This window comes from Clarias gariepinus, chromosome 24 (genome assembly GCF_024256425.1).
Source record: "Clarias gariepinus isolate MV-2021 ecotype Netherlands chromosome 24, CGAR_prim_01v2, whole genome shotgun sequence".
NCBI lineage: Eukaryota > Metazoa > Chordata > Actinopteri > Siluriformes > Clariidae > Clarias > Clarias gariepinus.
Window position 1 is genome coordinate 8,652,859 of NC_071123.1, and position 14,045 is coordinate 8,666,903.

At 36.2% G+C, this 14,045-nt stretch overlaps 2 protein-coding genes across 4 annotated transcripts in view; both read left to right on the forward strand.

Moving 5' to 3' along the window:
- The window catches only part of eeig1b (estrogen-induced osteoclastogenesis regulator 1b), a 49,637-nt gene extending 43,658 nt beyond the window's left edge, over window positions 1–5,979 (forward strand). For all 3 annotated transcript variants that reach the window (XM_053485062.1, XM_053485065.1, XM_053485063.1), the window contains one exon: window positions 18–5,979. In XM_053485062.1, coding sequence (XP_053341037.1) covers window positions 18–63 — 46 coding nt within the window. In that variant the 3' untranslated portion in view covers window positions 64–5,979. The remainder of the gene's footprint in view (window positions 1–17) is intronic.
- Window positions 5,980–7,081: 1,102 nt separating this feature from the next.
- Window positions 7,082–11,765, forward strand: dpm2 (dolichyl-phosphate mannosyltransferase subunit 2, regulatory). The gene is made up of 4 exons (XM_053484798.1): window positions 7,082–7,136; window positions 9,227–9,316; window positions 10,831–10,933; window positions 11,227–11,765. The coding sequence occupies exons 1-4, from the start codon at window positions 7,134–7,136 to the stop codon at window positions 11,280–11,282; spliced, it is 252 nt and encodes an 83-aa protein (XP_053340773.1). The 5' UTR covers window positions 7,082–7,133; the 3' UTR covers window positions 11,283–11,765.
- Window positions 11,766–14,045: the final 2,280 nt, after the last annotated feature.

A 14,045-nucleotide genomic window follows, 5' to 3' on the forward strand; every position in this document is an offset into this window, starting at 1 on the left:
GTTGCATTCTCTCGCAGGGTGTCGGCGGGTGTGTTCGAGCCTGTCGTGATTGAGAGTCATTAGCTGAATCGGTCACACTCCTCCTGAAATACAAGTGATGGCCAAAATAAGTGGGGATAAACAAGACTGAGGAGGAGTCGTCCAGCATCACACTAACGAGATGTTTTGATCCTTGCAGTCTTTTTCTTGTCTTCACTGATCAGTTTATTCACACGCTATGATGATAGCACCGAAAAATCCTTCAATGTATTATACGCAAATGGTGGTGGGTGGATGATTAATTATTATTATTGTTATTATTATTATTATTATTATTATTTGCCACGTAATCAAGATGTGTTATGACACCATATTTGCAAGTAAAACAAACTACTTGAAATACCTGAAGTAGTTGAACACTGTGAAAAACTGTCTTAGGCCTAGGAAACATCGTATTTATGGCTGAAACGGCAGCCCTTAGGATTTTAACGTAGAAATAACGATTCCTATATTGCGTAGCTGTTCAGATATTATTTAATGGTTCCAATCTGTGTTTTTCCACCAAATTATTATTTTTTTCTGATCAGTTGTATAACAGACCACTAAAATGTGTTCGGAGTTAATATTCCTTAGCATCGAATATCCTGCTTTACTTAACCACTATCATTTCCCTGCACTGGGAATGATTTTAGATGGAAATTCAATTTTATTTATTTAATTTTTTAAAGAAAACCGTATATGCAGTGGCTTAGAAATTTCTTTTTGGTTTCTTTTAAAGTAAGATTTGTTGCAATAATTACCTAGTGAAGGTTTCCACAAAACATAAAACTCCTTTTTAATTTCAGAAGGTTTGGAAATACCAAAATATTTTGAACACCGTCTCAGCCCTTATTATTTTAATATTCCTATGGAATTTTCAAACATGAAATCCTAAAAGCATGATCTGTGAGGTGTTTATAGTGTACTGGCTTAAGCAGTCAGCTGAATTATAAGTCACGTATCAGGATATCTGACAATTCTATAAATAATGTACAGTACTCTGCCAAAGTCTTGAGCCACCCCTCATTTTTTTCATTATTAAATTAATTGAATTGCTAAATTTTAAATTAATGGAATCAAATGTTTCACTTTGACAGGCTGCAAAGTAAACTAATTACATGCCTGATCATCTGTCATCATCTGCACCTGTTTCTTACTGGTTCATGCCTTTAATTAGATGTATCTTATGCTTGCATAATTTATAGTTCACTGTGAGGCTTAACAAACAAAAAAACCTTCCATAGAAACTTGTCAGGTACAGGGACTGGCCTGAAAACGAGAACCAAAAAAGTCCTGTAAATCTATTCTTCAAGACTACTTACTCTATGCAGGCAAAATATGAAAAAATGAGGGGTGGGGGGTGGTAAAGTGCTCGCCCTATCATCCGGGCATTGCTGGTTCGATCCACGGGTGATGCTGTAGCCTCTCACAGCTGGGGGCCTAGAGAGAGAGCTAATTGGCCAAGCTCTCTCAGCGGGGTGGAATGGGAGGCATTCAGTGCTCTCTCATTAATTACGGCTCTATGGCCAGTCAGCGGTTCGAAAAGATGCGGTCAGTGACGTCACATGGTTCGGAGGAAACACGTGATGGTCAGAAACCCCTTCCAACTGAATGGTCGCAGTAGCCTTAATGTGGGAGCCTCCTAGTGACAGGGTGGAATTGGACACGACTAAATTAGGGAGAAAATCGGGAGGGGATTGGGGGGTGGGGGGGGGGGTTTCCAAGAAAAACATAATAAAAAATAAATAAATAAAATTAGGGCTAGCTCAAGACTTCTGCACAGTACTGTATGACTTTGACAAAGTCAATGTTTTTTATACACCAATGCCTCCAGATTTTTGTAGTTAGACAAAGGCACACAAGGCAGTGGTGGCTCCACATCTGAGTTACTGCTGGTGCTGTAAGGTACATGTAAGCCATTTATATATATATTACTGTTTAGTTAAATAGATTGGATTAGATTAGTTGACACAGTAAATGTGTATAGAAAAGCATCATAACTGACATAGTAGTAGATCTATCTGGGTTTCAACAAACCATTCGAGCAAATAATTTGTAAAAACTTCCGTTGCTGAAACAAGTTTTAATTTTAAAGGTTTTTTTGCACTGTGGAAGCTTTTATGAGTGGTAATTGTGCCATATTTAGCTTGAAGAAAATAATCGAAATTGCACTGCAAAGTCAAAATATGATGACACGAAAATAAATAGACACAGAGCTGTATGGCTGGCCATACTGATACATATCACATCCAGGTTAACAAGTTTTTAGCCATTCCTCCATAGATAGACTGCTTTCTGGTGTGTTTCTGTGTGCGTGTGTGTCTGTGTTGAAGGTATTAGAGCATTCACATGAGTGACTCATATGTTCTCCAGCTGGCCTGGGGAATCCCATTACACGTCAAATTTCTTCATGTCCGTACTTCCCAAACACACTTTTCCCACTCTGTTTCACTCGTTTATGTTTGTGCTGCAGGATTCAGCCGTGTACATATGAGTGCTAATCGAGTGTTAGTGTCGTACTGCAGTGCAGTACACCAAATGTCCCCATATCGATTTTTGGTTCAACACAAAATGTGGCAGTATTTTTATAAAGCAACATGTTCATCCCTGTGGAGCAGAAACCTCATAAGTTTGTGTGCACCATAATGGAGTGCATGTGATTGGAAGATGGAGGATGTGGCTTGAAAAACTGGCTTTGTTGCTTAGATCAGAGCAAATGACTCACAGTCACGCCACCAAACTTGGCATAAGGCTCTGCGCGTCTCCCACTGCACCTGGTGTGCATCCAGAGACGGCGGGGCTTCTTCCCCATTTGTGTGTCTGTGTTTTATTGTTTTAAAAGTTTGTGTTGTACTGTTTTTTTTTTTTGTTTGTTTGTTGTTGTTTTTTTCAGTTTGAGCTAATCGTAATGATGGTCATAAAAAAAAATGGTCTCAGTTGATCTGAGTCAAAAAAAACTTTGCACATTTTACTTCCAATATCTTTACAAAATCAAAGTGCAATGTGAGCTTGATTCAAGGAGGATTTCATGCTTTAATGAATTAACATCTGATTCCAAGCTGTAGGGAAATTTTGCAGATGCAGGATATTTCCTGCATTTTTATAAGCAATTGTATATTAAAAAAAAACAGTTGTTTTTTTTCTTCAGTAGGATGCTCCTTACAAATAACAAGCTCTTTTTATTGTTATATTTACTTTACTAAGATTAAATCTGTACCAATAACTCCTTACAGCTGTGATTTTTAAGAATAATTTTCTTAGGTTTCTCAGGTTCTTCATTAATACCTTATATACAGAGAAATAAAGGTGTGCGAAAAGGAGCCAGTTTTAGTTTCTTTAAGATCCGTTTGATTGAAAAGTTCGGAATGATTATCCAGTTTAAAATTGATAAAGAAGTATAAATGAAACAAAAAATGGTTATTTTTATGGCACATTTTTACATGTTCCCCAAACAAAAAAAATCTTTAGAAATTCTTTTAAAAATGTGTTAGATTAAAATTCACCCGGCATTGTGAGTGATTGACTGCACAATTCAGCTAGAGTTTATATTCATTTTTGCATAGGAGCTTCAGGTTTGGCGTAAACTAGTATGAGTTATGACTCATAAGTACAGTACAGTAATGTGCAAAAGAAATACTGTAAAGCAAAGATGTCTTCAAAAATATTACAGTTAAACATTTGTATGCTAAAAAACAAAAGTATATTGTTGAAAGCAATATAAAATGTGGTAAACTAAATATAGTCAGTAGAGCAGGTATAACATCGCTGTTATTGGGGTTAACTTTGCTGGTTAAAAATGTATCCGTGGTCTCGAAGTTTTTTCTTAGCATTTTGAAGAAACTTTCACCATTTTCCAGGGAATTTTATTGTCAGACCTGTTTGCATTACTGCAAAAAAACTCCGATCTACTTCGGTATAAAGCGTATTACGAGGGGTGTTCGAGTCAAACCAAGACTTTTGACTTTGCAGAATGACAGAACTGTTCTAAGAGTAAAAACTCCCTTTATTTTTTTTTATATACTGTCCTGCCACAGTAATACACATAGCGTTTTTACTGTTGTTTGGATATTATCAATGTAGAACGTTTTCTCAGTACGCTGGAGCCATGAACACACTGCCTACTTCATGTCTAAAACGCTGCCCTCCCAGGAACTACTTTAATGGCCCAAAAGTATGTAAATGGCTTGGATTGAGGTCAGGATTTTATGGGTAATGTGGCAATAACTTCCAGCTGTGTTTTAGTAACGTGCTAGTGGTGTCGCAAATGATTTCGCAGAGAAATGCGTCTCTTCCAAAGGTTGACAACAAATTCGGTTTCAAGGGTTAGTCATTACACTGAACGTTTAGTTCACAGAAATGACTGCAGTGGGCTCTAAGCCACCTCTGCCAGGATCAACATTCAAATGTTTTACTGCGGCTGAGTCTCATCATCAGCATTTACTGTGCTTTTTTAAATCAGTTTTAAGACTTCAAGTCCTGGTTTGACTCGAACACCCCTCGTATGCAAGTTTGACTTCCTTTACTGAAATATTAACATTTTCCAGGTAAGATTTAGAATTTACTCCCCCCCCCCCCCCCCCCCCCAATCGCTCAATAATGCAGAAATCATAAAATAAATATCAGAGAACAAATCTGCATTTTCGAAAAATAAATAAATATACATTTTACAGTATTGCCTTGCTGTTGTTGTTGGATGTGATTAAATTTTTTTTGTTTGGGGAGCTTGGACAATACACATATACATATATTGCAGTTATATAAGCACATCTGTCCAGAATTAAAAATAAAACAAGATGTATATTAAAACTGTTTTTTAAATTCTCTTTTAACTAACCTTGACTTTTGTCATGCCACACACTTTTTCCTTTATTAGTCTTTCTTGCGTAGGTCATTAGCCACGTGCTAACGCTAATACTGTGCTGTCTTACGGATTTTCCAAACCAGCAGGCTGGTTTATTTTCGATTGCTATTTCCATCACAACCCTGTTTATTCTTATTCATTCCTAGTGATTCCTAAGTATTGTGCCAGCATAAGATAATTCATGTACACACTACTTAAGAGGCTTTACCTGCTTACTTTTTTGCTTCATAAAAAGCCTCGTGCCATGCTGTTGTTCAGTCTTAATAGGCTGTAACCTTTTGATTTTTTTTTTTTTTTTTTTTGGTTGGGGGGGTAAACCTGAGTTTATTTGCTATGTGAGTACATTATTGGGATGTATGAGGGGCAAATAAATATCATGCACCATAGTGTTTAAGTAATTAGCTTTTGTGAGTTATGAATGCTTGAAATGCAAAATAATATGCTCATTGTGACACAAGTTTCCGCACCCTGACTTACACACTTTTTGAGACTGAAACCGGTTTGTGGGCGTGCAGACCTTATGTGAGTTTGAGGGTGTTGATTATAAATGAAAAGATAAACTACACTGTGATTTATTTTAAAATTTCGTACTTTTAGTTTTTTTTTAAGGGATGACGCACACCACAACGGCACTTAATTACTAACTTACACATAAGATGTACACCTTTTATCCATAAATAATGACATCCCTCTATTTTGTAAATGGTTATAAAGCTATGCACTTGGCTCAGCCGGAAAGATTTCTTCAAAGTGGTTTATGTTCGCCACGATATTCCATACAGTTATTAAATTTTCACTATATATTGGAAAACTTAAGATGTCTATAAAAATTCAATACTATAGATTTACCACAAATGACTTTATTTTTTTGATTATATTAAATATAAATGGATGAATGCTTATATTTTATGGTCACAAATAATATTGTTTCCAAAGTTTTCTTGACCTCATCTTGTATTCTTAGATGTATTCATGTTTCATGGTGGATCTAAACTGTATTTCTACACTCAAATATGGATGTTTCATATATTTGCTTATGGATGTGTATTAATGGAGTATTTTGGGAGGAAATAAAGGAAATATTGGGTGTTATAGAATAAGTGCTGGTTTCTTTTATTATTATTATTATTAAAGATTGGCTAGTTCATTGATGTGATGTGATGCAGGTATTCCAGATCCTTGCTCCTTTGTTCCCTATAAAATCTGGTCAAAGATTTAAATACTACAGCTAAGTTCTTTGCACATGGCAAGGTAGAAGTAAATACTTAGTTGTTTTTCTTCGGCTGTTCACATTGAGGGGCTGCTACAGCGGACCATCCCATCCCCACAACAACTTGGCACAGGTTTAATGCTGGATGCCCTTTCTGATGCAATCCTCCTATTTTAAAAAGATTAAAGAACAGCACTGCATCCAGCAGCTAGAGTTTGGAGTTTGGAGAAGGGAAACAAACAAAAAAAATAAAGACTTCTGACCTCAAATCACATATAGGTGATATGTGACACCTGGATGATCCATCCAGGGGTCACCACATACTGTACAGGCTTCATGGAGCTTTTGGGTAATGCTTCAGTGTACAAAGATGGCTTAAGGAAACATGAGGAAGAATCGTATATATTTGTTATCCATAGTGTTTGACTGATGGTACTCGGTAAACTAGTAACCTGCCTTAAAGATCTATCCAATGACGGAAACTTGTCACTCTGGATAAGAACGTCTGTCAAATGCCTAAATGTAATGGTTAGGTGTCCACATATTTATGGCCATATAGCTAGCTGATGCCTAATATGTGGACACCTGACCACATAATTATGGCCATATGTATATGTGGTCAGGTGTCCACATGTTTATGGCCATATAGCTAGCTGATGCATATCACCTGTAGCACAACAGAAACTGCAAACATAAATACAGTAACCACAGCAACTGTTGAATTACATTTATTGATATTGGGTGAAATAAAGCCAAAAAGCTTACTGTGAGTACACTAATAAAATAAATGTACTATAAATAGGTCCTGTAAAAGTGCACAAAGTGTGATTTTAGACATGCAGAAAACGACACGTAGTCTACATCTGTTCGGTATACTGTCTCTTTAACAAGAAGCTGCTGAGAAATCATCGAGTTGTGTCCTGTCGCCATCTTGTGGCGATGATTTCCTTTGAAAAACTACATTTCCCATCTCTTCAGGAGGACGTGGACCGGAAGCCGGAAGTGCGGACGTCAGGAAATACTTTAGACGGTGACGCGTTCGACATGGTAAGATGAAATAAAGGTTTTTAATCACTAAAAACGTATGACTTAAGGCGTAATTTCAATAATATTCCTTGTGTTCGTATTACATAAATGGAAGGGATTCATATAAATCCCTGCGTAAAATTTAACATTGACGAGCTTGTTGAACATGTTTATAAAATATTTAAAGACTAAAACGCGTAGTTTGAGTCAGAAATTATCCGCACGGTTATCAGAAAGCGTCTGTTTGTCGTATTGTCGTATCAGCGGCTTCCGGTCAAGTCTACTGTCTCCACAATACCTGCTGAATGTGTTTCAGTGGTTTATTTGTAACTGCGGTGCGAGCAAACATGGATGCACAAACAGGAGCGCTTTGATATCTGCAAACAAAATTCAATACTCTAAGGAAGGTGAAAGTTTCTTAAAGGGAATCATTACAGGTGATACTTACAGGTTTCTGGGTTTCTCAAGGGCCAGTATTGGATCATTATTGGATCAAAAAGGTTCAACAATCAACAGTGCTCGTGACAGTGAGATGCTCATTGAAGAGCTAAAGCCTAAACTTCAGATTAAAGGGCTAATCATGATCTTGCTTGATGATGTACATCCGCACTCTTCACCCCACACTTCCCCTATAGTCCTGATCTCACTCCGTCTGACTTTCACCTGGTGCCCGAAAGCAGCCCTATGAGGACAACGATTCACTTCGGATGAAGACGTGAAGACAGCAGTGCATTTGCGGCTTGTAGATCAGTCTAATGAGGGAGCACAAAGGCTTGTTGAGAGATGGACAAAGTTTATTAAAAAGCAATAAGATTATGTCGAAAGATCATGCATTTGTCTTTTGTAAAAGTTAGTTTAAAAAAAATTGCAGCCAGAGTGTGGATAATTCTTGACTCGCCCTCGTGTAAACAAAATCAGTTGCGGTTTAGAAGACCTATTTCTTTTTTTTTTTCGTATACGTTTATGTATAAATTTAAATAAAAGCAAGTTTTAAAAAGTTAATTACTTGAGGTAGTCGGTAATTAATTAGTCAAACATTAATGTACTGTTCTTTTTCCTGGCAAATGTACAGGACTGTGCAAAAGGACTGTTTTTTTTTTTATTCTGTGTACAAACGTATACGGTTATACGTTTATTTTAAATCAGTACAATTAAACATTTCTGATTTCCAAACATTCTAGCAAAACTAATATAACCAAAATTTTATCTTACAGGAAAATATCTGTAGGCCAAAAAGAAAGCAGCATATTATGCCTTTCAAACGAAAAACAAAGCTTTTGCATTTATGAAAAAAGGAAGCAGGTGCGAAGCAGAACGTGCCTGGTTCTGTGCGATGTTCAGTAAAACTAAAGCGGCCAATTTCCTCATAAAACAGCACAAATTATACTTAAGATTATATTTTAATCAAAGAGTCATCATGCATATTATTGACTTTTTCATTAATTACTGTTTACTGCGGTTTATAGTTTTCTAATGTAGAATCTTTTTATTTTTGAACACATTCTTGCTCTACAGCAAGACTTATTTGCACGGTACTGTATTTTAATCGGTAAAGCCTTCAAACTACTAACAAAATGAACACATTCAGGTATAAGGATTAAATTCCAAACCCTGCTGTTAACAGTAATCGACTGACTGACTGACTTACGGAATACATTAAATCTGGAAAAAAGCCATTACTTTATAAGGCAGTATAAACTGATGATCTACTATAATTTTTTTTGTCAAATTGTACTACTAACTTGAATTTATCATTCTAAGTAATAGAATTAAGTATATTATAATATAATAGTATAATAAAGGAATAATTATTTATCTATAATATTATAATAAAAAAATAAAGTAATGTAACTCTTATTCATTTAAATCCAAATTGGCCTTAGTTTATGATTAGGGATGCGTTACGCATGTTACTCAAGTTCCCTAGTATAGGTGTAACCCTGCACAAGATGAGTAGTATCAATCGAAAGAATTAATGGAAAGTTTTAAACTGTTAAAGAAGCAGAAATTGTGTGTTAAATGTAAATACTTTAGATCTCCAGGCATGTTTTATTGTTTTAACCCTTCCTGCGACATAGTGTTAAACATTTTCACATTCTTCTTTTGAAAAGGCAACCGGAGCAGATCAAGCTGTCGGTCTTGGGCTGGTTGGCTTCAGTCTTTTACTGTTCACATACTACACCATATGGGTTATAGTCCTGGTAAGTGAAATGAATCTGTGGTGGCCAAAAGTATTAAGACAACATATACCATGTTATATAGTTTTCGCTGTGCATGTCGAAATCATGTCGCTTATTAGTTCAAGGTAGTCTGGCTGAAGAGTTAGCTACTCAGAATCATCTGGTTTAGTTAGTGGATGGAACAAATACCATATGTTGCAGTATGAATATGAGTCTTACTTTCCGCCCCTGCTCATATAAACAGCTAGAGCTGGAGAATTCTTAAGCTAATTATGAACTTCTGTGGCAAATTTCTATACATGAACTTCAGGAATTTTATTATTATTATTTTTATTTATAACGTCCTTAAAACCTTGAATTTACTTTCGTCTCAATACTTTGGACACCACTGTGTACATACATAACATTCACTTGCTTGAGCATATTTTAAAGGCCTCTTCTTAACTGGCTGTGGCAGCATAATACTTAATACAGAGAGTTGACTTATTTATGACGGTTATGCTAGGAATGTCTGTCCTCAAGTGAAGGATAAAGTGTTGTTTTCTTTTCTTTCTTTTTTTTGACTACAAAACTGTGAGAAATAACATTCTGCACAGATATCAAGCAGCCTAACCGTAATATCCCCGAAGGGACTGCATGCACATGATAACATAAGTAATTACATGAGTGTGAAGTACACTGCCTGGCCTAAAAAAAAAATCATCACACATTTCAGAAGGGTCAAATTATTGGCCTGCTTTAAGCAAAGAAAACAACTAAGCAGAATTGAAATCTGTAAAATGCTGAACTTCCAAAAAAAAAAATATTATGAATGTAGATCACTTAAACACTTAGTGAAGTTGTATGGTAAGAAACCAGGAATAGAAACCATGGCAGTGTTTAAACTGAATGTAAAAGCATTTCCTTACGCACACAATGTGATGAATATTCATAGAATTGATAGTGGGACAGTTTTTTTTTTTTTTTATTTGCTAGGGAGCATAAGGATTTGGAGTTTGCAGCCATAGAAAAGGTCATGTGGTTTGATTATTCTGGATTGACCTTATTTTAGAGCAATGTGTGCATCTGGGTAAGAAGGGAAGCTCATTAAGTGAAGCTTCCATCATGTATAGTGGCCACTGTACGAGCCTCAATAGACAATAGTGTTATGATCTGGGGTTGCTTCAGTTGGTCAGGTCTAGTCTCAGCAAAGTTATTTGGCAATAAAGTGAAGTCAGTTGATGACCTGAATGTACTAAATGACCACATATGAAACAGGCATATACCAGGACTCGGATCGGAAAGAGTGCTAAAAGGTGATCGAATAAAATCTTTGGGTGTCTGTTTTTTTTCTTCTGTCACGCAGTGTATTTCAAATGATAATTTCTATTCTGTACATTGTAACACATCCCATTGTGAGTAATAGTATGCGGTCTGTAGTGTATACTCATGTGTACAAATATTGTTCTCCAACCCTACACTGTTTTTAAACTTTTGTTTAACTAAAAGCCGAACCCATAACGTAAATGACACATGAAGGTCTGCTTTCTTTTCAGCCGTTTGTCGACAGCGGTCACGCGATCCACAGTTATTTTCTTCCTCTGGAGTACTCTGTCATACTTCCTGGCATAGCAGCGTTAATTCTCTTACTCTGTGTTGGTAAGTTTAGCAAAAGTACTGTACAGTATGTTTCTGTGTAAACCTATAAACATCTGAAGTGAATATAACTGCATTCATTGAGACTGTATTTTTGTGAAATATTAATAGGTATTTCACCACTTGTTAAAATGTTGCATAAGATTTTTCAGTAATTCTTTACTGTGTCATAAGGCAAACTAAGTGAGTGATGGGACATGTTGCAAGCTTTTGCAATCCTTCATGCAGTTTTTCATGCCCTGACATTTTAGATCAATCTCCAACCTTTCTCCAACTTTATACTTTTTTTTCCCCAGGGACCTTCATAGGAATAATAACTTGGAAGAACCGTAAACCAAAGAAAGTCGAATAGAAGTCTCCAGTCACAGTTTTTTAGAAAACCTCAACCTGTTTACCAGCTTATGTACAAAGTCTCATGTATAACTGAAATCTGTAGCAGGTAGTTCAGCCACGAGCGAATGACCAATGAATGTAAGGGAGCCAATTAGAGACCACAAAAAAGTGGGGGTAAAAAAGTTTAATGACTAGTCTATATATATATATATATATATATATATATATATATATATATATGTGTGGAAATTTAATTACATTGACATAAATTCAAACAAGTGTTACTGCCCTATCTGCTGTTACACTGTACACAGAGGCTATGTTCAGTAACCCCTCAGACATTGCTCTTATGCATTATTGCTCTCCTATTAGACTGTAAATAGACATAATTTTGTGTTAGTACACTATACAAGGCATGTGCTGATTAATAAGATGTTAACGAGAAAAAGTACTTTTATTTTAGTTCGATTTTGTACACTGCAATAAATAATTATTACATAAACATTTGCATCATGTCATTCTGTTCTTATTTATTCTTATGCAAGTACCATAATAAATTATGGTAGCTGGAAATGATAGTAGTGCCTGAATTTATTTGTTTGTATAGTGTCTGTTACACAGCATGGTAGTGCATATTGTGCTAATATGGTTATGAAAGTTTTTTTTTTATTCCACTATTGGGCACGGTGGTGTAGTTAGCACCGTCGCCTTGCATCTCCAGGGTCCGGGTTCGATTCCCGGCCAGGCTTGATTCCCTGTGCTTGGTGGGTGTCCTTCAGGTACTCTGGTTTCCTCCCACAGTCAAAAGATATGCAGGTTAGGCTAATTGGCATTCCCAAATTGCCCGTAGTGAGTGTGTGTATGTGTGTGCCCTGCGATGGATTGGCACCCTGTCCAGGGTGTACCCTGCCTCGTGCCCTAAGCCCCCTGGAAAAGTAAAACTATGATAAAAAGTAAACTATAATATTTTTTATGTGATTCTCAACCGCTCTGCACTGCAACTTGAAACAGGGAAAGTAGGAGAGTCCAGTGCCTGGGGTTTGGACATTGGCTGAGAATCGAACCCTGGCCTTGTGCATGCATGGCCCAATTCTTGAATTTATAAATGCATAAAACACAGTGTTGTATAATAATAACATGCAGTGAGATGTGTGGGCGGAGCTATAACTGCACGCTCTGGCTAAAATGAAGGAATCGACTCTGGCAGCCACTGCAGGTGTGGAGGAGAATCGAAGGAGTCGATTCAAAGAGTCGAGTCTCAAATACTAAAGCTAAAGCAGAAGACAGGAAAACACCTTAATGACACTAAAAGTACAAAACACTATTACGCGTATATATAATTTATATATTTACTAAATAAATGTGCTACTATTTAAATAATGATGGAGAACTGACACAATTCACTTCAGCTTTAATTCACTGTTAAAACTGCTGTTTTTGTGCCATTATATGTAATTATTTGTATAATGTTTTTTTGTGTTATAATTTTACATTAAAGTCCCCAGAAGGTTTGAATCGCTCCTTAAACACTTCATAACGGCTCCAATGGCCTTATTAGTGACAGTTAACACGACACAAACATGCGCAGCTGATTCTATAAGTAAAAAATGTGGTGATTTGCGCAGTAATTGCGCTGTGTTGATGCTCATAAAACGTCAGCAAAAACGGTTAACGTTAATTAATTTATTCAATAATTAATTGCTATGGAAAAAGACTCAACCTACTGGAATCATACACTTTTTATTTATTTATGCGCTAAAATGCTCCGGCCACGGATTGCCCTTCCTTTATATGATCTCTATCAAATATTATTTCACAACACAGTTATGTCTTTATTATGATCAAATATTATATTACTATTACATCGAGCCCTAGTCACGTGACAGCAATCGACACCGTCAATTAAAAATTGCCATATAATATTTATTTTTAGGAATATTCATTTTGCAGGATTTCTTTATGTAATACACTTTAAACTAAATACATATTGTAAACAAATATGTTTATAATCATTTAAGCATCTTCATTTATGAACTATGACAAGATTTCGAAAAATTACATTAAATAATTTATTGTATATGAATACAATTGCATATACACTGATTAAATAAAGCAAAAATATTTAATTATTATTTTAGTTCAGAGAGATGAAAATGTGTCAAAAATGCAATAGTTCATTAATTGTTACAAAGTCTATATACACACACACACACACACACACACACACACTGTATATGTACGGGTGGCACCCAAAGATGCCACCAGCGGTAGGCCAGACAGAATGGATTAGTTGTTTCTCGCGGCTCTGCCCGCATTGTTGATGATGCTGCCTATTGTTACAGTCGGAACAGTGAGGAACGCCAGTGACACGTGTATGTATATACCGTGGCTTAGTTTTTAGCACTGTCACTTCGCACGTTTAGGGTTTGATTCTTGCCTCGGGTCTGTGTGCATGGAGTTTGCATGTTCTCCCTGTGCCTGGGAGGTTTCCTCCACGTACTCTAGTTTTCTCACTCAGTCCAAAGACATGGCTAATCGGTGGTATGAAATTGCCTGTAGTGTGTGACTGGGCAGTTAGTAGTGTATGACCAGTGGTTCTACCATGGTAGTAAATGTCTACAACATTGGCCTCCTCCACAGTCTCCTCCTCCTCCTCACAGTATATATATATATATATATATATATATATATATATATATATATATATATATATATATAAAACTGACAGACTGTCAAGAGGAGAAAATTAATGGTAGATTAAAGTTTCGTAAATTGGTTATAT

Coding starts and splice junctions, on each gene's coding strand:
- dpm2 (XM_053484798.1), top strand. Junction 9,317..10,830: donor CCATATGGGTTATAGTCCTG/GTAAGTGAAATG, acceptor CTTTCTTTTCAG/CCGTTTGTCGACAGCGGTCA. Junction 10,934..11,226: donor AATTCTCTTACTCTGTGTTG/GTAAGTTTAGCA, acceptor TTTTTTCCCCAG/GGACCTTCATAGGAATAATA.